The sequence below is a fragment of the Chiroxiphia lanceolata genome, chromosome 19 (genome assembly GCF_009829145.1).
Source record: "Chiroxiphia lanceolata isolate bChiLan1 chromosome 19, bChiLan1.pri, whole genome shotgun sequence".
In the NCBI taxonomy this organism is placed as follows: Eukaryota; Metazoa; Chordata; class Aves; order Passeriformes; family Pipridae; genus Chiroxiphia; species Chiroxiphia lanceolata.
The window spans coordinates 8,809,795-8,835,449 of NC_045655.1; the positions used below are offsets into that span (position 1 = coordinate 8,809,795).

A 25,655-nucleotide genomic window follows, 5' to 3' on the forward strand; every position below is an offset into this window, starting at 1 on the left:
TTCTGATTAAGAGCTGGTGAGAGCAGCAGTAGTGACTTAATCCTCTTGTCTCTCCTCATACCCATCTCCTCCTCACTTGATCCAAAGGCCTGTGGGGTTCTTTGAGTAGGGCCAGGACTGTGGTGTTTCCTTGAGCCCTGGCCCTGGCAGTCAGCTCTCATGTCAGCTTCTATGTGGGCTGTAGAAGGTCCCTCTCACCGAAAGAACTCAAAGAGAACAGCAACAACAACAAATTTTTCCCAAGTTTTTAAAAAATTAAGAACATCAGTTCCCTGTCAGTGTTCCTCTGGGAGGGACAGGCTGCAAACTGAAGCTGAGGAGGGATGGGAAGCTGCTGGGAGAGTGGGTGCAGTGCCATCACCTCAGATGGCCCCTGGCCTTCCTGCACTGATTAACAGGAGGTGGTTCCCTGCAGTGATTACTGTGTTTTAAGCAGCTTGGTCCAGCTTGGAGCTATTCCCCATCTGACTGGGCACTGGGTTTTACTGGCTTTGGGATATCAGCTGGAACCAGCATGATCCAAGACAACTGGGAGGCAATGATGTGAGTGTCATCTCTTCTTCAGTTCTGGGAGGCTGGAGATGCTGCTGAGAGCATTTAGCAGTTCTCCCAGAAGAAGGACCAGGCTGTCATGTTTACTTTGCTGCCTGTTTACTGTAAAAGGTCCCTCTGCAGAGGTCTGTGTGCACAGTGAGGCTTTGGAGCTTCCTGCCAAAGATTCAGCCAGTACATACAGTGACTCTAATGCAGGAGGTTTGTTTGACATCAGGGCTAATTAGCAATTATCCAAATCTTGGAGCAAGCTCTTTCAGACCTGGTTTGTTCCCCCGCCCCCAGCAGGCTCGGCATAAAATTCCATCTGCCTAATTTGCAAATGCAATTGCTTTAATTATGCATCCAAATTGGGAAAGTGTGTGCTCAAAAAGATAGACAGCTAAATCTATGCATGTAAGATGATAATGTATATACAAATTAACTGTGAGCCTGCTCCATCTCAGAACCTGCCCCCTCTGAGGATAACTTTTAAAAGAAGCCTTGTAAAGACTTCCAGGCTTACAGGAGCTAAGACAGCCTGTACGCAGGATTAATTTGTTGTTTTGTTGCTGTTGCTTGTGCAGTTTTGTTCTACACAAAGAGATGATTTTCTTTGCCCAGAGCCAACTGCTGCCACAAGGGGTAGAGGTGCTGTGAATGTACCTGCTGCTACACTAGAGAAACTTTCTGCCCCAAGAGATGACAAGTGCAGGGAAGTGACATTGAGCAGGGATGGAGGACACAGGAATGTGGATCGTGATAACTGCTGGTGAAGGCTGGAGAATGGGCCAGGGAGCTCAGCCAGGTGCATCAACAGCCTCTGTTGTGCCCTCACCTCATTTATTGGCATCATCATGGCAACCCCTGGTACTGGTTTTCCCTGGATCATCCTGAGGCTCCGTTCCTACAGCTCAACCTGGTGGGGTCTCTCTGCTGCCAAACCGGCGCTGTTTTCTCGGGGTGGTTGTGCCAGGCCTTGCTTTGCCCTCATGGCTTCTTCCTTTTCTTTTTGACCCAGATGAGCAACAAGAGGTCGAACAGTTTCCGCCAGGCCATCCTGCAGGGGAACAGGAGGCTGTGCAGCAAGGCCCTGCTGGAGGAGACAGGGCTGAGCCTCTCGCAGAGGCTGATCCGGCACGTGGCCTACGAGACTCTGCCGCGGGAGATCGACCGCAAGTGGTACTACGACAGCTACACCTGCTGCCCCCCGCCCTGGTTCATGATCACCATCACTATTGTGGAGGCAAGTACCCCAAAAACCTCTGGGAACCCTCCCCATGCTGCCAAAGGCTCTGCTGGGGCACAAACGAGGGTCAGAGTGGGACTCGTTTAGATCCAGGCAAGGACAAACATGAAGCTCGTGGCCACTTCGGTTCCCTGTCGGGGTGTGTGTAAGTAGAACTGTGATCCTGTCATTGAAACAATTTGTGTATGACAGAACTTGGGAAACTATAGCCCTGTCATTGAAACAATTTGTGTATGACACTGCAGAACTTGGGAAACTACAGCAAAACTTTCTGAGGAGTGAAAATTGGACAGTTCTAAGGAAACTGGTATTTTAATAATGGAATTGGAAGACAAATTTTTGTATGGCTGCCTCTGTTCCGTGAACAGAGAGAAAGAGGAGGGGAGAGAAACTGGGTTAAATATTCTGACCTGCTCATCTGTTGCCCAGATGAGATCTCAGGACAACTACTGAGTAATGTGCTGGAGAGAGGAGGATATAACATGGGCCTGATCGGTAGGGTGCTGAGTTCCTGACTCAGTGGCTGGTGTGTTACAGAAGGCCATATATAGAGTTACCTCAATGTGTTGCAGGTTCCTCAAAACAGGGAACTTTCGTGCTGTGTGGTGCTGTCAAATGAGAGAAAAATTATTGTATATGCAACTTATTTCTCAATGATTTTGAGCTACAAAGTGCTTTTCAGTGAGAAAAGGCATTTGCTCACCAAGGAACCTCTCTGCTCTTCTAGGTTGCCTTTTTTCTTTACAATGGAGTGGTATTAGACAGATTTGTGCTGCAAGTCAGCCACCCCTTGTACTTGAAGAATGCACTGCTGTACCATCCCCAGCTCCGTGCTCAGGCTTGGAGGTACCTAACCTACATATTCATGCATGCAGGGTGAGTACTGACAAACTGGAGATTCCCCACAGGCCAGGTTCCCCAGAGAGAGGGAGGAGGAGGAGGAGGAGGAGGAGGAGGAGGAGGAAGTGACAGAATCAGCTCAGAAATAAATTTTTAAAAATCAATTCTATATTGTGTGTAAAAATCTGGAGCTGTTGTGGAGTGTTGAGCTGTGGGGGGCAACCCTTTGCAGCTCTCTGAAGGGAGAAGGCAAAACGAGGAACTTCAGAGATGTTGCTCTTCTCCCCAGCAGTGTTGGCACCATCTTGCTGTACCCTTCCCAAAACTCACCAGGTCCAAGCCCAGTGTCCCACTAAAGGAGCTGTGCAGGTGGTAGGACAAGTCTGCAAGGATGCTGGACTGGTATTTAAGGACTCCAAGGATGTGTTCTTGCTAGACTGCCTAGCTGGGGTTGGAAAAGTCACTTAGATGTGCCTGTGATATGTCATCACTGAGGAATGTCCCTCCTGCAGGGACTGAGGTAATGCCTGGAAGCCAAGACTGAGCTCCCAGTTGGTCCACACTGTACAAACACCAGTGTTCCCAAAGAGCTGCCAGTCCACTGACCACATGGACAGAGAAAGGTCCATGAATACAAGGCATGGGATCCTAACTCTCTTCTAGCCCTCCCAAAATTCCAACAGACTTAGCTGTGTGATGTTTCTGATGCCATGGTGATGAGTGAGTGCCACAGGAAAGTTCATCCCTGTACAAAACACTCTACCCCCTCAGAGCAGTTTCTCAGATCATTATCTTCACACATTCCTGGCAGATAATCGCAATTTTCTTTAATTCTGTCATTGAAAAAATTACAGCAACAAGCCTTTCAGCAGTAGTTTAGAGTTTGAAACTGCATAAGGACCCTTTGTTCTTAAATAGAAAGCCTTTCCCATCAGTCAATGTTCTTCTATGAAAGATCAAGCTGATCTTTTTCTTTTTCCATGGTTCTGATGGAAGATATGTTGATGTCTCTTCTCTGCCGTGGAATAACTGCCTTGGGGTGTAATTGCCCTGAAGCACAAAATGTGCCCCAGATCTCTGGATAAAAATCACAGGACAGAACAGACTCCACTCCAGGGAAGAGTAGGAAAAAGTTTTTAGAAGAAACTTCTGAACATGGCAAAATCTGTACTCTGTGTGTTGAGTCCCTCCAAGGAATCCACTGGACACAGTTTTCAATGTGCAAGAGGAGACTGCTGGGCTTAGACACAGGGCTGGTTTTGTAACATGAGAAGTGGGAATTTCTGTTGCTGAGGACAGGGGGAAAACTGGGCTTGGAAAAGGAAAGAGCACTTGATTTTAGCTAATGTTGATTTGTATTTGAGCTTTCTGCTGCTGCTGGTGGTGTTTCACTGCATCACTCACACGACCACAGGTTGCTTTGGGATCTGTTTGCAGAGAAGCACCTGCACAGGGACAGGTTTTGTGTCCTGCTTCCCTAAGCTGTGCCAGGTGACCCTTCCCTGGAGCAGGCAGGACTCTGGCATTGCTCACAGTCCCAGGTTTATGTCACACACTCCCAGGTTTATGTCACCCCTGTGGCTGGCCCAGAGTGGAGCAGTGGGGAAGGTGTTGAGCAGAGGACTCCTTGTGCTGATGGATTCCAAATCCTTTAGCTACACAGCCTGAAAAACAATGGAGAGTCCCCCTGGAGCAATAAACCCCGTGATTTATCTGCAGTGTGTGGAGTTAAGCTAAATGTTCCTTTATTGCTGACTTCTGTGTGTGAAGCTCCTTTCTCGGGAGGAAAACCGATAAATCTTGGAAAGGTAATAACGTTTTTAGTGGATGCCCATCATTCTCCTCTCGTTTTCAAACGGGAGGATAACACAATGCCATGGGTCCATTGTTATCCTGCTTCCAGCTGAGACTTTTAAATGGAAATGTGGACTGCTCCTTAATTTAGTGCACCGGGTCTTTTTTTGAAGAGCCAGTGGCAGCCAGAAGGTGTTAGGGAAGGCAGCAGTTGCTAGGGCTTGGCTGGCTGTGCCTCTAGAAAGATTCCAAAAATGTACAAGCTATGTGTTGGTCCTGGTGGAGGCAGCTTTGTCCAAGGCTGAAAAGGCAAAGTTGTAAATTCTGCCCTTCTGCTTTCATGAAAAGCAGACGTTGATTATCTGAAGCCCACACATTTGTATCACTGCCATAACTAATGACTTGCATTGATGCTCAGTCCCATTTGTTTGGTCCCAGGGAAGGAGAAAGTCTTTAATAAATCAATGAAATTGTCATTTCAAGAATGACACATTCAGCACTGGCAAAGGGTAATTATATTTTATGGGTTCTTATTGACTTCAAAGCTCTTATCATGATGGGGAAGAGAAGTGAATGGGATTGCTCCTGGGAAGTCTTTTAAGAACAGCTGTGAATCAGAGCAGTCCCTTTAGAGTCCAGGATAAACTTTGCTGAGCTCTTACAAAAACTTCCTTTGAAAAATCAGACCCAGGGCTTTGTGTGAGAATGTCAGGTGGCACCTCATGATGTTGTGTGCCAGCCAAGGCTTCTGCCCTCCCCTCTGGGAAAGGGCACTGGGATGCTTTGACTCTTCTCTGTGATCTCAGTCTGACCTTTCCTGGTTGTTCCTAATCCAATTCCTGAGTTCTGTGAACACGCAGGGCCAGAGCAAGTGCCAGAGTATGACCATGTCCAGTGGCTTCCAAAGCCTTGAGGAAGGGAATGAAAGAACTCAGTTCCATGCAGCAGCTTTCCATGGTGACAAATTGCAGTGCTGAGTGTCTCGTGCAGGAGAGAAATTTATCTTTGGAGAGAAATTCAATGCAAACAAAAATATTAAGATGTCAGGAAAGGACTGTTTCCTGCAGTATCATTTCTAGCAGTTTTTTCCGGTCCAACTTTAAATTCTCATTTATGAGACTGTTCTGTTATTACTGCATCTCACCAGCAGTGTTTTTCCCTGATGTATATGGGAAATTGCTATGGTAACATGAAAAAAAGACCAAAACAGTGGAAATGCATACAACTTAAACCAAAGACTGCTGGTGGCTGCCTGTGAGCCACCCTTTTCTTGTGCAAAATGGGATGTAGGTTATCAAAGCATTAGCTACCTTGCTTTCTTTTCCCCCCAAAGACATTGGCCTTCTGTGTTAAGGTACTACTGTGTCATTTAGATCCACCTGCTTTGTGAGCAGACTCAGGTACTCTCCACACAAAAAGCAGGATACTCTGGCTCCAGTGGGATGTCACAGCCCTGTGAGCCCAGGCTAAATCTCAGGCACTACCTCGGTGTTGAGGACCCTGTTCAGGGGCCTGGTGCTGTTTTTACCTCACTGGAAGATCCTGCAGATGGAAAGTATTTGTATAGAGCTTTGAAAAGTGGCAGGACAGTTTTGTTAAGTTATATTGATTAGAGCACCAAAGAACTTGCTTTGAAACTATTGATTCAGCTCAGGCCAAAGCTGCTGTGCTGGAGCCTTTACCCAACCTGCACATCGGAGCTGTCCCACTCTGCCCCCAGGCTGCAGCTGGCTCTGCACAGTGGGACAGGGGGGTTTCTCCAAGGGTTCTCTCAGCTCTTCCCATGGTCTTCAGCAGGAGTTTTCTATGGACAGTACTGAAAACAAGGGTAGGTGAAGAGAGAGCTTCAGTGAATACACCTGGCCCCTGACCAGAGATCAGAACACCCTGTGCTTCCCATTCTGACCAGGATCACATGGAATTAGGCATGGAAAAGAGTCAGACAGCACACACTGTTAGCAGCATTATGGTTCAACTGCCTTGGAACTTCCAGACTCACCTCATTCTTGACTTAACAACCCCTCCCCATCATGGCACTGTGATGTGCAGGGAAAGGCTCTGTCATTAGGAGGGGAGAGGAGAAGAGCAGGTCAAATTTCTCCCTTCTGTTCCAGGCTCTGCTGCCATCTTGCTGCTTTTTTTTGACAAGTCATTTAACCCCTTCAAACAAAGAAAAAAGAAAAAAAAAATTCTGACTAAGAACCAAACATTCTATGAGGTCTTTGGCTGAAAGGACCTGGGTGGATATGAAAAAGATAAAAGCAGCAAGGAGGGAAGAAACATCCCAGCTCTGGGCTGGAACCATTGTTTTTCCCAGCGTTACAATCTACTTACGTGAAGCAGGTGCTGTTTGATTGTTCTTTCCAAGATATCTCTGCCTCAAGGGTAGACAAAGAATTGGAAGAGAGGACAACTGGTGTTTTTCCTTGTAGGATAGAACACCTTGGACTCAATGTTGTCCTTCAGCTCCTGGTGGGGGTTCCCCTGGAGATGGTGCACGGAGCCGCGAGGATCAGCTTCGTGTACGTCGCAGGAGTTGTGGCAGGTAGGTGACACCTCTGGATGCCCCGGGTGGAGAAGCAGCTGAAAATGGCCTGTGCTGACTTTGGTGCAGGAGAAATGTTTTGTGACATTTGGGATCAGGAGAAGAGCAGTCACTGATCTTCTGTGCATTGAAATCCTTATGGGGGCTGGAAGTGGGAAGTACAGCTGGACATCTATTTCTATCCAGCCACAGGCTCTGCGTTTAGGAGACCTCCTAAAAAAGCACCAACAACCTGCTGCTTTAAAATAGCCTTATTTTAGATGGTCTTGCTGAATGTGGAGGTGATGCTGGTCCTGTGCCAGATCTGCCTCCATTTGTCCTATCAGCTTTCTACAGCCTGAGTAAGCAGGAAGTATTTGGTTGTAGGTTGTGAGCAGTGCACAGCAGTCTGGAAAATTCATCTGATCATGAAGCCATGGGGTTTGATTGATTTTCAGCTTGTGCTCTATTGCTTTTATTTATGTTTGGAATTTCCAGCAGTTTGGAGGTGATGGAAGTTAGCTGACAATAGATCAACATCTAATTAAAACAGGAGGAGGGTGTGAGAACAACCAGAAGCTTCATGGTGGAACTCAGACAATGACTGACTGCCTCAGTTCCAGATTTATGGTGTTTGGTTGGGTGTATTTTCCCAGCTACGTAATTATTTTTTTTCCGTAATGAGCAGATAAAGCCTTTATAAAATGGGCTGTGTTGGGTACTAATAAATCCTACATTCCAGGAGAGAGACTGTGGAAAGAGTAATTGGACTAGGACACAGGACTAGGCCCAGTACAAACACCACACTATTTAATGCAGAGAAAGGAATTAGCAGACCAGCTCCACTGTCCCTGGACTGTGATTTTAAAAAGCACTCACTGGTTCCCAATTTGCAACTTCCCAGCTTTTCTGCATAGATACATCCACCAAAGCCTGAAGATTCACTGGTGTGTGTAAATACACTCACCTGTGCCAGGTGAGGGAGGCAGGGGAACACTGAACCTGCTGCAGTGTTCCCAGGGGAACACTGCGAGTTTCCAGCTGCCTCTCACCTTCCTGAGGCCATGGGCTTGCCTTTCCCACCTTATGACATATAAATTCTAGAAGAAAGTGCCAAATGGAAAGGGAAAACTTCCTTTCTTGGTGCAGAATGAAACTACAAATGTGACCAGACAGTGCCAGACAGAAAAACATCCCTTGATACCCATTGGAGTTGTTAGGTAGTTGTGAAACGTGCTTAATTCTTTGATATGTGCCAGGAGAGAGAGAAGTAGATATACTCATGATGAGGATGTAGCAATATAAGGATAAGTCAGCTCCTAAACAGTCAGGAATAAACAGTAAAATGTAGATGTGGGCCACAATTTTATGGGTTTTTTCTCATCTGTCTGACATTACTAAGAAACACGTTGAAGCTGAAATTGAGAGTCTCAGTGCAGCGTCTGAGGACTTAACTGTGAGTTCTCATTACTCCTTCCTTTATTCCTCATTAACATCTTCCTTAATGGCAGTGTTGAGGAGCTGAGGAGTCTCAGGGCCATACAGTGAAGGAGGGAGCTGTCAGCACAGTCAGCTGCTGGAACCTCAGCACTTTCTTGACCCAGAATCAGCTGAGCAATCAGCACAGAAGTTCGTTACATTATGTACTACCGAAGACTCTCTCAAGATTTGCTAAAGTGTCTTTTTCCTGTTCCTGCTCATCAAAAAGATCTTCATTATCCCTGTCTTGTGACACCAAGTCTGCCTTTGTTTCTCTAGCTCTGAAATTACTCTTAAATTTGGCAATGAAAGGAGCTTTGAGTGGATCCAAGCCTCCAGCTGGGATAAGAAGAAGCAGCGTCTGTGTTTGGGTGCATTGTTACCAGTGGTGCCTTTATGTGATTGACCTGTCACTTTGCTGTCATGTGTCTCCTGCCCCCATCCAGGATATTTTTAGCTGGTTTTACTCTGAAGTTTTAAAAGTAACAGGCTGTGCTTTGATCAGAGGCCTATGCTAAGTTACAAGTCCAGAGTTCCTTCTCCCTGTGCAAATATTTGTCTTGCCAACATGGGAGCTCCTTCTATTTTATCTTCAGGTGAGAAACAGGACACAGACATTTGTCTGTCTCCTGCTTCCTTGTTATTTCAATCAGGGTATAAGTGCCTTTTTGTAGCACAGGTCTAAAGATACTTTGCTGCCTTGCTTGGCTGCTTTTAAAGTAGGTGCAGAGGAATCAATCACTCACTGTCTTGGCAGTTCTACAGGACTGGGTTGGCTCCACAAGCCAATCGATTCCCCCTTGTTTCTCTTTCTGTATTACTGACCTGCAGCAATTAGCACAACCAGGCAGTAGCAGGGATGTGGGGGAGGAGAAGGTGTGTTTTTTTGGCTGGCAGTTGTCCCAAACCCTTGTTCTTTCTGCAGGGTCCCTGGCAGTGTCAGTGGCTGACATGAGGGCGCCAGTGGTGGGCTCCTCTGGAGGTGTGTATGCTCTTGTCTCCGCTCACTTGGCCAATATAGTGATGGTGAGTACCAGAAGGACTGTCTGACCTCTCCAAAGTGAGCCAGGTGGCCCAAAGGGCTTGGAAATAAGGCCTGGCTCAGCTGTTGGTCATTCAGAGTTAAGTCTTGTCTCAGTGGTGTGCTCCTGCAATAGGAATGTGACACTGGGGCTGGTGGCTCGGTCCCCTGATGATTGGCAGCTCACCAGGAGAAGCCAAAAGTGCTGGTAATCCAAGACTTATCAGTGTTCTCCAGACTATCAGCTATCCTTGCAAGGGCTGCCAAGTGTTTGAGAAGAAGGAGCTGCCTGGCTCTGCAGAAGGTGCAGACTTGTTTCTGTCTGCATGTGCCGTGTAATTTTAGTGGGCATCTAAAGAAATTTAGTACTCGGTGGACTTGTGTGCAGAATGTCCCTTATCTCCATTTGTAAAACCCAGACTGGAGTGATCTAGTGATGCCTCTTTTGGCTGTTTCACCTAATGAAATACTTCACAAAGGTCAGTAAACAGCAGCAGCAACATTCCTCTAAAGGTGGAAGCAGGAGCTCCATCCCAGCCCTCACTAGGTGGTGGCAGAGCCCAGCACATCTGCCTGGGGGACTCCTCAGCTGACACTGGCAAAAAGGGCTTTGCTGAGAGAGGACTGTGTGTGGTGGCACAGGGGTGCATGTCTGTCCTGTGCCAGCAATGCCAGAGCAGAATAACCATAAAAATGATGATAATCCTCCTCCCCTGGCTCTGAATGGGAAGATAACATGGTTTGGCTGCAGCAGAGAAAGATGGTCTGTTGGATGGGTGCTGGCAAACATGTGAGTGTGTGGTGGTCCTGGAGTCGAGCCTAAAAGAAAACCTTGTACTTAAAGCTTGTGTGCAGTGCAGTCAGCAGGCTCCAGCTGTGCCCCACAATGGTGCTGCTCCAGACAGACTTTGGAGCAGCTGGAAGCAGGGAAATGAGTGATTTCCTGAGCAGAATTGGTCTCCTTTGCCATCTTCAAGCTTTTCAGAGCATGAATGAGCTGGGGCTGGTGTCCAAATTGGGACACTTGAGGGCTGGCAGAGGCAGGGAGTGGAGGAGAGGGGCTACCCTGTACCACAGGGTTTCTGCTGGGGAACTGCCTCCTTAGACACAGCTATTTTTAGTATGATTTGTGCTCCCTGCCACGGTGCCAACAGAAGCAGGAGGGAGCTTCCTCTGCCTCCCAGGGTGGGAATGCAGACACAGGGGTTTTAACACTACAATTCATAGGAACAAAGGTTGCTTTAGAGGAAGAGGCTCTGCCAGAGGTGTGTGGAAAGTCTTCAGCAGTTACCTTCCCAGACTTCTTCAAACATCACAAAGTGGTTTGTTATTTCACTACTCAGACCTCCTTCAAATTTATTTAGCAATTGCAACCTTAGCATCTATATTTCCACATTATCCACTGCCTCTGTTATCATCTGAAATTACTTTTGCTGCCTTTCCAGTTCTGGTGGAAGGGTTTTTTTACTTTTCTTTCCCCCTCTCTGTCTTTGCTCACTTCTTGTCTAGATGTGATGCTGAAGGACACTGGGGCTGTTTGCTGGCAAAGCACAGCCTGGCACAGGTGCTTTGGGTGCTGGGAGAGGAGGAGCTGGTTCAAGGAGGGTCTCTTGAACCCACTGTTCCCCTGAGCCTCCTGACAGTGAAAGGAAATGGGAACATTCCTGCTTGTAAAAAGAAATATTACTGGAATTAAATACACAAAATAACCAACAGGGGGAGGCAATAAAGCATGTCACCCCAAGGAAAAGAGTGAGGGGAGGAATTCAAAGCAGCTACATGGAAATGAAAGCTGAAGGAAGCAGCACAGTATTTATCAGCATGAGCTCGGAGCTTTCTGACTGGGTTAGGTTTCTCTGTGGAGAGAGAGAAAATGAGTTACTTATTTTGTAGAGATTGCATTTTTGCAGGCCCAGGAGTGATTTACAGACAGATACCACATCAACCTTGAATATATGTAATACATATTGCAAAATATTTCTTCAGCAGGCTGAAAAGTCACTGGGTGCCATTAAAGTCAGGCTGAAGAGTTTACAAGCATTTTTTTTAATTATTATTTCTTCAGCGTGATGAACAGGGAGGTTTTCACGAGAGACCTGACTATCTTGGGATCTCAGACTGCTTTCAATGGGAGAAATTTCATTTAGTCACTGAATAATAATAATAGTGTAGTCATGCTTCTGAACTCCTCAAAATTTGATCTCTTTTTCTGCTTGAAAATGTCGTGCAAATGAGAAAGGAGGAATTTAAATATTTCTCCTGTGATTTCTGATTATCATTCAGAGGTTCTTCTTCCACTATATTGATTAATGACCAAGTCTGAAGAGAGAGGTGGCTGAATCCAGGCTTTCTTATGGCACTGTTTCCTTGTTATACTTTTACTGAGGTCTTTATTATTTCTCTATGCTCATCTAAAGGTCTGAGCTGCAGAATTTCATATATCCTGTATGGCCATGGCCTCTGGGACTGACAGATCTGTGTGTGGAGTGGTGGGTGGAGAGAATAGATCTGAGTGTAATAGCCAGGTTTGGATGCAGCACCACTTTGTTTTCCTTGTCTCTCTTCCAGAACTGGTCTGGGATGAAGTGCCAATTCAAGCTGCTGCGCATGGCTGTTGCCTTGATCTGTAGTGAGTATCACACAGGCCTTGGCATGCAGGAATCCTGCTTTGTTAGTCCTTGTCATAACAGTTCATGCTGATTCAGGGAGTTTGACTTTGCAGCAGTTTTGGTGGGAATTTGCAGCTGGACCCTCTGGCAGCACAAACCACACCGCTCCCAACTGCAGATTTTGGCTTTCAACACAATGGTTTGTGAACGAGGGTTTGTCATCAGCCAGGTTGTGGTGTTTGTGGAGATGTGGGACTTAAACACCTTCTCCTGGGATTCCTAAAACAAGCAGTGCTTTTGTAATGAGAATACTTGGGTTTCCTGGGGCACTTCCTATCTGGGGTGGCAGCAGCATTATCCACACACTAATGAATTATCTTCGAGCCATATCCCCAGGGTGGCACAACAAGGGAAACTAAGCCATGTGTTCATCACAGGCAGCTGTCTTCAAATTCCAACTCTTTTTTTTTATGGTTTTGGTATAAATTTTGGGAGGGGAATATCCCCACCTATCTACACTCTCACTTACCAAGCACTGGGGAGACCCCGTGTCTGTGCACCACAGTCCTGACACAGCTCAGGCTTCCCAGCTTCCCTGAGCTCACCATGCCGGGCAATTTCTCCCCCTGTGTCTCTCTGGGGACACAGTGCTGCCTGCCAGATGGACTCAAGAAGGGACAGACAATTAATTTATCTTTCCTCCTTTGTTCCAGTGAGCTTTGAATTCGGCAGAGCCGTGTGGCTGCGGTTCCACCCCTCGGCGTACCCGCCGTGCCCCCACCCCAGCTTCATGGCCCACCTGGGAGGGGTCATGGTGGGAATCACCCTGGGAGTCGTCATCCTGAGGAACTATGAGCAGAGACTCCAAGATCAGACTTTATGGTGGATCTTCCTTTCTATTTATGTCATTTTTGTCTTGTTTGCCATCTTCTGGAACATTTTTGCCTACAGCCTGCTGGATCTAAAGCTACCTCCCCCTCCCTGAAACCACGGGACAGAGAACTGGAGAGCGGAAATCATCTGTCAGCTGTGTGGCATGAATGGAGATGGAGGATCTATTTTTGTGTTTAACTTAGGGGAGGATGATTCTTCTCAACACAAGTGTGTGCTGGAGGAGATGCTTGAGGATCTCATGAAAGAATGGGCTGATCAGTTTGTCCACAAATCCAGCAGGTTCTGCAGTCCTGGCCGGCCGTGCCCTGCGGTTTGTGCCCTGCCCCTGGGCACTCACTGCCTGGGCTGTTGGCACACATCAACGTTCTGTAGGAGATATCTGTATTTCCCAGGTCAGTGCTGGAATTAGGGCCAATTGCAGAGTGAATCTCCTCAATGTTACTGGACACTAAAAGGGAAAAAGAGCAGACATTTACTAGTTAGAGACTCCCATGGTACTCACAGGGCAGCTTGAGTCTGGTCTCTATGGACACATCTGACTGTTCAGCCATACCAGTGCCACTGTCTAATTACTTGAATGGTTCTGAAGGTATTTTAGCCTGTGGTGAAACTTGTCTTGCACAACTTTCAAAGGAATCAGCAGAACTTAATCACACAAAGTGATGGAGACTGGGCTTCAACCACAGGTCAAATGAAATTGCACTATAAACATTGGAAATCTTAAAGTGTTGTGGACACCCAGGCAGAGGTGACTTCTACTGTGCATGTTTCACTTGATTTTAATTAATTAGTCCCCCCCTCCCCAGCCTACTGTGGCAAGAAGGTGTGGCTGGGGTTTCTTTTTGGAGGGATGAAGAAAAGGAGGGCAAATGTTCATTTGTGGTTTTATCAGAGGACAATCAGGTGCTGTTTTTCTCTCACTGTATTTCTGGCCATGCTGACCTAACACCTGGCCTTGCAGTGAGCTCCTAGCAAGGATCTCAACTCTTCCAGCAGGTTCTTCCTAGAAAAGTGGGACCAGGATCACCTACAGCAGCCCAGGGTGGGAACTATCCAGCCTTTGCAGCCATACAGTGCATTTGGGGCCAGGTCCACTGAAGGCAGTGGAGTTAAATCAGGTTGTGTGCAGCACTGGTTTCCCACAGAAGTGGAAATGGTGTTATGGTGCTACAGTGATCATTGTCAAACAGATAAAACTGGTTTTAAGGTGACTGCTACATTTTGAGGGTGCCTCTCCCTGAGGCAATGGATGTTCAGGAGCTCCAAACAAGAGTTAGTTGCAATGATGCCTTTTTCTTTAACGTTGGCCAAGGCCAGGTCCAGGCAGTGTGACTGGGCTGTGGCACAGTCCACACAGTTGCCTGCAGGGACCTGGGGACTACAGGGGAACATCTGTGGCACGAGCAGTGCCTACAGGTACTCCTGTCTGTAAGGTGCTTAACTTGCTTGTCACTTTAGAGAGCTGCCAAACCACAGTCCAGGAATGTGGGTGCCCTCCTTTTCTCTCCCCTTTACCCACCTATTGGATGGTCTGGATAAAGAAGCCAGAAGAGTCTCTCCAGACAAGCTCCTCTTTTCCTTTTTTCCCTTTCCCTGCTGGTGCCCAGGCACAGCCCCCTGAGCCTTCCACAGCACATCTCACAGGCACTGTGGTAGTTGTGTAGCAAAATGTCTCTGTGTCATGGGCTTTATTCTTTCAGCTGTGTTATCTCTGCTGCCATATGATACCACAAGCTGGTAGAAGTCTATCCTTCTAGAGGGGATATTCACAAGTGCTTCTCAGCTGCCCCCTTCTTTGCCTCCTGTGGGAAAAATAACTCTGGTTTGAGGGGTGAAGTTCTGCTCCCACAAAATGCACTGGAAAAAACTTCTGTTGCCTCGGGGAAAGGGAGGTGGGAGAAAGTAAGTGAAAAAAGCCTTACCTGAAAAGAAACAATTTTGGCACCCTTGTGCACAGAAATGGGATTTCTGAGGGTGACAGCACCTTTGTTGTTCTGCATGGCCAGTGCAATGCTTGTGGGCCCTCAGACCCAGGAGCAAGAGGAAGAGATAAGGGTCAGAGCTCTGTTCAGGTTCCCTGTGCCCTTTCACCTCTGCAGTTCAGATCCAGATGGAAGCAGTCATGAGAGTTCCCATGGATTGTTCCAGGTGCTGGCCCAGGGAGTGCTGTAGCAGTGGAGATCATCTCCTTGTGGAGCTGCAGGGGAGCAGGAGAGCAGGGAGAGCGCTGGCAGAGACATGGTTAACAAGTAAGGAGGACATTCCTTCCCTCACCTATTGCTAAGCCTTTCTCATTAAAGATGCCTTTAAACAGAGGTGACCAGGACTGGGAGTTCCCCTGAAGTTTTAAGGAAACTTTTAAAATGTTGGTAGAAACATTTTGCAAGAATTGTTGCAATTGCAAGAAAAACCCCTCCAAGCTATTTTGCCTATAATTTACCAGAGTACAATATGCACCAATTGGCTTTTATTTTTGGTTTCTCAGCTGAAAGCTACTTAATGCCCATCAGATTCTTCCCAGTGAGGGTTTCTGTGCCTGCCAGTGTGTGCTCTGGGGTGAAGGAGCAAGATGCAGATTCATGAGCCACCAGTTATCAGCCTGACCATGGCCAACATACCTTCGGTCTGGAAGGAGTGGGAAGGAGCTGAACAGAGTAATGCAGACCCCCTTCTCTGGTCCTTTATCCATAGATTAATGGAGTTTACATGAACTGGTTGAAAACAGCTCTGAGGTTGAGCTTATGACTTGTTCTTTTAAACTGTTGTTCATCTTCCTGACTTCCATTCTATCTCCCCATACCCTGCCTGAGCAAGTCTACAAACAGCCCTGGGGACCAGAAAGGCCAGACTTTAAAGCAGTACTAAATTTATTGGGAGTGAAGCAGTGAAACCCTCTCACATTCCTGTTCATCAGAGCTGAAATCTCCCCCCATACATGGAGCAGGTTGTCTGCTAGGAATCAATCAGCCCGCAGAGTCAGGAGCAGCACCAAGTGCTTAAGCTTTTGTAATTATTTCTTTTAATCACTAAAATTACAGTGTGAAAACTTGTTATGTTTCTACAGAGTATTGTGAGTTCTGGTTATGTTGTTTTCTAACACACCCAGGAGTGCCACAGTGCTGCAGCACCACAGAGCTGAGAGCAGCCAGGCTTTCCTGTTACCTCCAGATGTCCTTGGAGCTGCTGGCTCATGTCAGAGCCGGAATATTCCCCATCCTGCTCATTTGTTTTTCCAACTTGTCCCAGTCAGCAACGTGTTCCTGAAGGAGTGTCCTCCGAGGGACTGTTTTTGGTGATTCCTACGGTTTTATTTCAGCTGCTGCCAGGATTTTACATCAGTCACATAAAATGTGACTTTATTGACCCTCCCGGCTGTGCAGTGCCAGAGCAGAAGGACTGTCACCCACAGACAGGTTTGAACAGGGCACCTGAGAGGGAGTTATTCTGTGCTGTGTCCCTGAGTGAGGACACAACACCTGAAAAGAATCAGCCGTTTCTGTGCAGGGATTCCCTTGCAGAGAGCACATTGCAGGTCCAGCGGGGATGGGGCAGGAGCAGTGCGGTACCCGGGAGCCGGGAGTGTGGGATGTGGAGCTTCCAGGGACACCTGCCGGCAGCGCGGAGGCAAGACGGGAGCCGGATCCTGCCTTCCCTAGGACGGGATCCGGCTCCTGCCTCTTCCCCAGGACGGGACCCGGCTCCTGCCTTCCCCAGGACAGGCAGGAGAAGGGGCTCAGGCAGCTGTGGGGAACAGGAGGAGGAAGGAGGAGAACCAGGTAGATCAAAGTCCAAATGGCACCTTTTATTCCCTCATGCTTGGAGACAGATAAAGATTAATTTTACACAGGGTGATAACACGGGAAGGAGGAGGGAGGGAGTTGTAGTGCAGTGACGGGAGAGGAGGGAGGTTACCAGAAACAGTCCCTGAGTGAGATGTAGCAGAGTCGTAAATATGCTGATGAATTTACATTTGCTGAGTTCTTAAGACAACATTTTGTGTCACTGTTCCCCCGTCAGTCGGGGAGGAATCTTAGCACTTACATGGCATATTGTGATTTTTCACTACTTGCTCCTTTGGCAGTGGGAAGTATGTTATCAACAGGGAAGGGGGAGGCTGGAGAAATTTTTACTAGAAATAAAGCTTGGGGATTCTGCATCCCAAGACCTTGCTCCTTCTGATGGATTACACTGCCTATGTGTTTCAGATCAGATCAGACCATTTCAGTTTGAGCTGGGCTAGGAAGGATGAACCTGACACTTTACAGCTGGCACTAACCTGACTCCGTGCTGACCTCGAGGCAGCTGCTGCTCTGTGCCAATATTTCATCTCACAGCATCTCCCGTGGGCAGGACTTTCACACATTCTTCAGTGAGTAAAGAGCTCAAAGTCTGTTTACACAGATTCCAGCTCAGCTCAATTACTTTGGAAACCCCATCCTCTTGCTTTACCCAAAGTGGAACTGGAGAATAGGGGTGCACTTCAACACCAGCCACCTCTGGGGACAAGCTGGGCCCTGGAGCAGCCAGGCCAGCACCTCTGAATGCTGCTGCTCTCCTGTTTCCTCACAGAGGTGGCTGCTCTGCAGTGCTCTGGGACAGAACTCAGAGGTTCCTCCTGCAGTCACTGATGCCAAGAGCTGGTTATGAAGGAAAACAGTGCATTCTGCAGCTCTATAAAAAAAGAATCTTACTTAAGACAGGAACCAAGCTTGTTTAAGGGTAAATGTATTTTTAATGTCACCATTAATCATTGGCTTTTAATTGGAAAAAGCTTTCTAATGAGGTATTTCTGAAATGCCAGTAGGAGTACAGAAAATTTATGTTTCAGGGTACTTTACAACAGGAGCACAAAATATTCCCTAGGCCTGACTTAAGTAGCAAAAGTACCTTATTTTCAGTGAGCTTGATAGACACGTTGTCACTGACTCTCTCCTGACTCCCCCACAGTGTCTGTTTAGTTTGCAAATAAAGCCAGATTTATGCAGCTTTTCTTTTGCTTACACTGCTAATGTTAACAACACATCCGAGTGTTAAACACAAAGCACTAAACTAAGTGATTTTCTGCCTTAAAATACTGAACAAATGATACTTTCCCGTGAAGGGCTAGTAAAACAAAGTGATACTTGCAAGGTAAGATGCTATGGTACGTCTCCAAATATTTTTGTATTGTGTACATTCTGTATATTTTTGTTGTAACAATATTATTTGAGCGCAGAATCCATTAAATTTTTTTTGGTGGTGTTTTTTTGTTTGTTTGTTTTATGTTTCATTTTTCTTTTCTTTTTTAATAAAATTAAGTTGTTCAGTATCACGTGCCAAAAAACAACAAAGAAAAAACTTTCAAGGACGGTTTTGTCAGTTTGTCTGTATTTAACACATTATTTAACAAGAGAGCAGTCGGTTTGGAGCTCTGCAATGGAATCTTCTAATGATGACATTGCTAACTCGTTTTTATGTCTGTCTAGGAGATAAAGGGGAGAGTAAAGTGCAGCTTCACTTCTTTTGGGACATAATGAGGATGCAGAACCAGCTTGGGACTTGCATGGAAATTCAGGTCTTGTCCCACGTTTTGGCAGCTGCCACTGCAGTGCAGCAGTGACCTCAGCACTGCAGGAAGGTGACTACCAAGAACATTAAACTGTTTAAATGTTGTTATTGGGGAGGAGGGTTGTGCTCTCTTAACATCAGTCTCTACTGAGTGTCTTTAAATCTGAGAGCCAACACATTCTGGTCTCTTGAACCGACAGTGGAAACAACATATCCAGAAAGTTCCAATGTGGAAGTGGGAGGTTTATTTTGAAAAATATTTTATGTTTTTGTTGGCATTTTGTGGGTTAAAGTGTAACTTCCAGGGATGAAGATGTAACCAGCAGCAGCTCCTGTCAGATGTGTTATTCCTAAGGGAGGAGATCGCTGCTACTATGTGTGGGACTCAGCTCTTTTTGGCAGCTCTCTGGAGACACTTAAATCTCTCTGTTCATTACCTGAGGACTTCCAGCAAGAAGGTAGGATGGGTTTTGTCGGTGTTTGTCAGGTAACACAAGAAGTCTCACTGTCTACGAGCACCAAACTTTTTTCTTGCTACCTGTTCTTCACATCCCACTTATCTTTTTGAGCACTGAGCTGTGAATATGACACTTGCAGCTCCTCTGCACTGTGTGATAATGGGTTTTACACAGAAGACATCAAGGACAACACTCATTTGCAATTTACAGGCACACTACTAAGGATTTGAGTTTATTGTAAACTTTATTCCACACAGGAAAGCACCAAACTTCTGTCATCACAGTACAGAGCAGAGGCACAACAGTCACACTGAACCACGTTCATCACAGTCACTGTTTCGGGGAGAATTCTCCCAACACCCTCTGCTGCAAAGGGAAACCACAGGAGTTTTGCTGTTATCAGGTTTGCAGAAATCATCCTCATTTAAGAGGTCTCTCAGAGACCTTGTGAGTTTGGATTCCAGCTGTAGCCAAAGATTTCCTTCAGTATTCTGCTGCCCACCTGTCCTATGACGTGGGAAAGAATTCATTGCTGAAATACAACAAAATATTGTAAAGTCTGAACCTGGGAACTTAATTTACTTCAATTCTGAAAAAGTTTCATGTAATTTAAAGTTAATATTTAATCTGTAAAATTTTCAGATTTAATTCTTCCCAATTAAAAGACATATGATGATTCACAGTTATGCAAAATGGGTACTAAGAACATAGAAAGGTGCTGATCACACCACAAACTAAGAATGAAGGGATTCATCAAATAGCTTGGGAACTTCAGATGCCTGTCCTGTGTCACTGAAACTGTTCAGTCTTTAGGCAGCTCTGTCTCATACCATTTAATGACTTGTTTATCCAGTGACAGAACAGTCAGTTTGAAAGCAGAATGCACAAAGTAGCTACAGACTTGTTACCTATGTTCTCTTATATAATCTGATTAATTCATTTACTATAATCTATCCAGATGTTTGTGCTCCTTTATTAAAACAAAGTAGCCAGATCCTAATGATTACACATGATAATTTTGAAGACATTTAAAATATTTAAAACACTGAAATGCTTGACAGGTAAGGGATTTGGGTTTGGGTTTTCTTTCCTGTAGTGACTGTAAAAAACAAACATCATGATTTCCTCAGAACAGGAGCAAGTCAGTTGGAGAATCTGGTAAGCACTAAAAACTATGCAGGAGTTTGTATGATCTGATATTTACACATTAAAAAGCTTCATCTGAAAAAGACAAAAGGCAGGTGAAGCTGCAACTTAAGTTTGACTTGGGTAATACTTTTAAATATAAATTAAAAATTCTGCAATAGCTTCACAGAAGAAATGAATGATTTATACGTAAGGTAATTTTAAGCCACGGCTGTTTCTCTCATGAATTCCTCGAGGACGGTCACTACGTTCCTGGCTTCTGGCATCTCTGCATGCTCCACTTTGACAATCTTCAGGAGGATGTCTCCACTGCCACAGTTCTTCAGGAACAGGTAGCACTTGAACAGGGCATAGTGGTTCATCTCAGCCTGGCGGATAAACCTCTTCAGGTTGTTAATGTCCTGGATGGCCTAAAAGGGTAAGCAGAGCATATTCTTATCCTTCTGTGTGGAAAGAAAACACATGACCATGTGGGAAATGAAGGATGAATAGCAGGAGAAGCAAAAGCATTTCCAATAGCAATTTTGTGTTACTACTCAAGAGTAATGTAAGAATGGAGTACTGTCCCTGATGTACGTAACCACTGTTACTGTGGACACAACTTGGTGTGCCCAAACTTGCAGCAAGAATTCCCCTATTATGGCAGCTCACCTAAGAAGTGTTAACTACTGAACCCGTGTCCCCAGTTACACCATATTGTGTGTGCACAGCTCAGATTAACAGGATTTAAAGAAAGGAAAAAAAAAAGAAAAGGTGGGTTTTATTTTAAATGAGAAAACACCTTTGGAACATTCACTGAGGAAACTTCCATCCTGCTTTACAGGGGTCAACTGCAGCAAGCCAGGCCTCAAATTAAACTTCAGGGTTACTCAGTTAATGACATACAGACACTGTAAATAACCTACAACTTTTTTTTTTCTGCAAGAAGAGTATTTGCTCCCTCAGCAACCTGTCTTCTTCAAGTCTTTAACATATATGAACATGTACCTTCAGTTTGAAGTTTTCCAAAATCTGCCGGAAGAGAAATGGATTGCCACCTTCAGCACCGTTCACAAAAGCCTGCATCCAGTCCTCACAGAATCTGTTGCTCCCTGTTACATGTTCAGGAACATGGAGAAGAGAAGAGTAAATGAGCTCCACATAAATACACAGCTGCATTCACCTGGTTTAATCCCTCTCATGTAACAACTGATAGTCGTATGCCTGGGCCAGGAAATAAGTTTTAAGGAAAAACAGTATATGTGGAAGAGAAAAGCTAACACAGCTACAGTGATTACATGACACTGTTATGATTGTTGAATCCCTTTTCACAGCATTTGTCAAAATCACAACAGGAATAATAAGTTTTGCAGATTCCCTGAATTGTACAAGTATTTTCATAGGGATGAATGATGGGTGTTATTATCAAGCATTTTCAACCCAGAGTTCCAGTGTCTGGGGTAACAAACCAGCCTGGTACTTCCTAGGACAGGTGTTGTGGTTTCCAGCCAGAATCCCAACTTTCTGGGCAGGAGCCTACAAGTTTCTGAATATCCTCAACAGCCTCTGACATGCCCAGCTCTGAGCAGCTGCGGGATCCCAGGGAGGCACGTGAAGCATTCCCAGCTGTGATCTCACCTGCATTGTGTAACTGGGGCTGAGCTGCACTGCAGTCTATAACCAGGGACTTGTGCTGTTCCTCGGTCATGGCAATGCACAGGGAGGTCATTGTGCCTTCCTGGACCAGTCCTTGCAGGCTGGCAGCTGCCAGGAACCTGGCACAGAGAGCTCTTGTGAACTGCTTGATTCTTTACGGCTCCTGGACAGCAGGGAGGAGGCTGTCACACACAGAAGCCAAGTTACTCACAGGTTCCTTGGTCCCAAAGTATTTTTACCTGCTGATGTCCTTTTCTGTTCTTTCATCTGCATTTTTTACTTCTACAGGAGTATAACTCAAAGCCTGAACACAAAGAAAGAAAAAAGCTGGATGTAACGTTGCTATTACTTCTGTTGCTATATTGCAATTATGAGCAATAAATACATAATGTGGTACTTTAAAAATTGTTCTTTTCAAGGCAGTACTCCATGTTCTAGTTATTGCAGCTGGTTTTGCACTCAGAAGAAATTCAGCAGTTATACTCTGTTAGCTATTCCATCCAAAGCCTCCTCAATCTCAGGGATTAGAGCTAGGATTAGTTTCTTTTCTGTTTCCAGTGAATTACAGGAGGCACATACACGATATAACACCCCTTTTTATTCAGGGGAATTATAGCAGGGACAGCCTGCTCAGGCTATTTCTAATTTTCTTATTCGAATTTCAACGTGGGCACTGTTAGGTAATTTTATATGAGTTAACTATAATAATTAATGGAAGAAATTCTTAACTTGTTTCCTTAGCAATAAAGCAGGGAAAAGGTACTTGTGCTGAATTAAAAAAGAAAAGGAAAAAAAAAAAAAAAAGAAGAAAAAAGCTGCTCTTCATTTCCTCCTGCTGGGAAAGCAAATGTGGAAACATTTTAACTATGTTGGAGTCACTGAGGTGCCTTCTGAAGGTTTTTTAGTTACCCAGTTTTAAATACACTTACAGCATGTAACAGAGAGGCCAGTTTGTCCTGGAAGAGCTGCACCACCCTCTGAATCGGGCAGATGGCATCCTCAAACCAGCTCCTCAAGAAGGGGCTCACACAGCTCTCCAAGTTCTTTTGCTGTGACAGGTTGAAACGTTAAAGCTTTAACTACAAATTAGATTTCTACACAAATAGAAGCCTATTAATAATCTGCTCAACCTAAGATATTTGGATGTCAGAGCCTTCTTAATCCTTAACCACAGAGAACTAAAATAATGAGTTTGACATTTAAAGCCACACTTTATCAGCAATGAAAGGCTTTGCATTTTAAGGAACAGCCAGAACTGAAATATTATGGTATAAATTGAGCAAAGACCACGCAAAAGCAGACTGGATGACAAAGAGACTTAAGAGAAAGAGTTTCCACTAGAAAAATGTGACAAGAAACCTACAAAAAATCCTTCCTTAACATTCAGAAGGGGCAAGAATCGAGGTGGACATTGATGATTTCCTTGTAGACCATTATCTTTTATTAGTCATTCTTCTCTCCAAATCTAACTGTAAGTAACCTTTAAGAGATTCATGACTAGCACAAAAAATATCCCCCCTTCTGTTTTTTTTTCTTTTCACTTGTGTGGTTGAGAGCACTTTAGACATTCATTGTCACTACAGTGAATCAAGTATCTCTCACAGTGTTTTACTGCTACTTAAAACACCTATTTTGGCTCTATAGACTAAATCTTCCAGATTGTCTTAGTAATTAATTTGGGTAAATATTCATTTTCACCACTTAAAGAAAGAGTTAGGCCTTACCTCCAAATCAAGGTTTATCTTCAGACTTTGAATGTATTTGTCCAGCTCAAGTCTGAAAGTATCTTCTTAAGGAAAATAAGGTGCATCAGGTAAGACCTGCACTTTTCCCTTTCAGCATATGGCTGTCACTGACATTTTCAGTTACTGGAAGGTGTGCACAAATGAGCTGATTTCAGGTAGAAACAGACAAAATGACAGGATAATTTTTACATCATCTCCCTCTCCACACAGGTAAAGGAAGTCAGAGGTAAGGATATAGTTCCAGACCCTTCTCTGAGCCACCTAAGAAACAGACCACATATTCTGGGGCATTGGCGTCCGATTCCAGTGTCGCCATTTCTAGAAGATTTTCTTGTTGGAAACGACAGTAGTAACAACCAACTTTGCTTTCTGGTATGCTGTGAAAAAAAAAAAAAAAGAAAATAATTATTTTGTTCCAGATACATCACAATAAATAAGTGCAAAAAGCAGACATACATGATTTCTGAGAGAATTTTCACCCACCAGCACTGGTGGCTCCTATGGTCATATATAAAGCTCTTAGACTTTTTTTTTTCCTCTATGGTGTGATTAGAGTAGTTTAAAAGGAAATAATCATAAACACATGGACTGTTTTAAATTATTTACTGCAATATTTTTCTCAAAGCTACATAAAAAAGGAAAGTGCCTTTGTGTAAGGCTGTTATTAACAGTAGCAGTAAACTGAGAACATGGAACGGGGATTAGACCTAAGAGCAGCAGCAGACAGGCAAGATGTGCAGTGGTGCCAATGTTCCCTACAGCTTCTCATCCACAAATAATCTTAAATATTTTACCTGAGCCCCACTGAGGCTACACTGCCCATCCCTTCAAACAGGGCTCCCTTAGTGAGGCGCTTGGCGATAAAACTGCGCAATTCTGTCTCCGCTTCAGCTGGTAAGTTCGTGTCCAGCAAGGTGAGGCTTTACAAACAAGAAGAAATTGTTAGCAAAAATCAAATGTTATCGTTTTGTTTCACCAAGTGCAGAACCTGCCTCTAGCAGGGGGACCCCTGTGATCTCTCTCTGGTGACAGCTGACAGGTCTCTGACTTGTGGCCCATCAGGAGCAGTCAGTGATTTGTCCCCTCCCCAGGAGTCTGGAGTTATGGTGTCAGCTCCTGCTGACCTTCCCAGCAGCTCTTTCTTCCTATGTTTCCCTAGTTGTAATACAGAGCTTATGGAAAGATGTCCACTGAAAATTAATAAATTTTTGTTATCTGTTACCTATACGAAGACCTAAGTCAATATAGAAATATGAAGTAGCAAAGAAAAGAGAGTTCAAATTCAGAGATGATAGCTTATGTTTAATACATTATTTGAGCTATGCAGTTGTGTCCATTCCTCAGGTATTCCAGAAGAAGCACCCAGGGGACTCGTCTGCTTTCACAGGGGTTTGAAGGCACTGCAATGGACCTAACAGTGACCTGACAGCAATTCGGCAGAGACTTCAAAGCGTGTTGCAGGTGATTCTGCAGGTCGGCTTTACCTGAAGTCCTCGGTGGAGGGGGTGTGTGCCCCGGCCCCGCCATCCCCGCCGGCCGCTCCCTGCGCGGACCTGAAAGCCAAGGGATTCCCAGGATTGATTTTACACCCGTGACACGGAACAGGGACCGCGATAGGGAAAGGTACGGCCCGAGGGCGAGTCAAAGCAGCAGCACGGAATCGGTGCATTATGGGAGGGAAAGAATCTCATCCGGGAGAGAGAAGAGGGGAAAAAATACAGGGGATTCAGGGAGCTGGGAACAGCCGAGGCCTGGGGCGGCCTCCCCGCGGGGACCCGGCGCTTCACCTGTGGTAGCCGTAGAGGCCGTGGTAGGTGCTGCCGTGCCGCTCCGGCCGCCGCTCCTCGCCCGCGCCGCCGCCCTCCTCGCTGCTCTCCAGCTCCCGCTCATCGCCGTCCGGCAGCGCCGGCAGCATCGCGGCCCGAGCCCCGAGCCCCGAGCCCCGCCTGTCCCCGGAGCCGCCCCGGAGCCGCCGAGGCGCGGTGGAGCCGCGGTGAACCCGCCCCGCTGGGCCCGCCCCGGGCCCGGCGCTGGGAGGAGCGTTCGGGGCCGCTGGAGGAGCCACGGGCCGAGTCCTCACCCCGCCGAGACCCAGCGTTTCACCAGCGCTGGAACGGCTCCGGCTGCCGCGGCTCCTGTTTGCGCAGCGTGCAGGACAATGCACAGACCCCACGGGGCCCGTG

General features: G+C 45.9%; 2 protein-coding genes across 8 annotated transcripts in view; one reads left to right on the forward strand and one right to left on the reverse strand.

Annotated features, from left to right (window-relative positions):
* The window catches only part of RHBDL3 (rhomboid like 3), a 60,956-nt gene extending 44,537 nt beyond the window's left edge, over positions 1-16,419 (forward strand). For all 7 annotated transcript variants that reach the window (XM_032706898.1, XM_032706892.1, XM_032706894.1 and 4 more), the window contains 6 exons: positions 1,553-1,777; positions 2,508-2,656; positions 6,847-6,959; positions 9,343-9,443; positions 12,007-12,067; positions 12,761-16,419. In XM_032706898.1, the coding sequence (XP_032562789.1) occupies positions 1,553-1,777; positions 2,508-2,656; positions 6,847-6,959; positions 9,343-9,443; positions 12,007-12,067; positions 12,761-13,032 (921 nt within the window). In that variant the 3' untranslated portion in view covers positions 13,033-16,419. The remainder of the gene's footprint in view (positions 1-1,552; positions 1,778-2,507; positions 2,657-6,846; positions 6,960-9,342; positions 9,444-12,006; positions 12,068-12,760) is intronic.
* Positions 16,420-19,171: 2,752 nt separating this feature from the next.
* C19H17orf75 (chromosome 19 C17orf75 homolog) lies at positions 19,172-25,468 on the reverse strand. The gene is made up of 10 exons (XM_032706899.1): positions 25,260-25,468; positions 24,957-25,025; positions 24,267-24,392; positions 23,709-23,849; positions 23,452-23,509; positions 22,657-22,776; positions 21,967-22,031; positions 21,710-21,846; positions 21,080-21,183; positions 19,172-20,502 (listed from the first exon to the last, which is right to left on the reverse strand). Exons 1-10 carry the CDS (start codon positions 25,385-25,387, stop codon positions 20,293-20,295), a joined length of 1,158 nt encoding a protein of 385 aa, XP_032562790.1. The 5' UTR covers positions 25,388-25,468; the 3' UTR covers positions 19,172-20,292.
* Between the last annotated feature and the right edge of the window lie 187 nt (positions 25,469-25,655).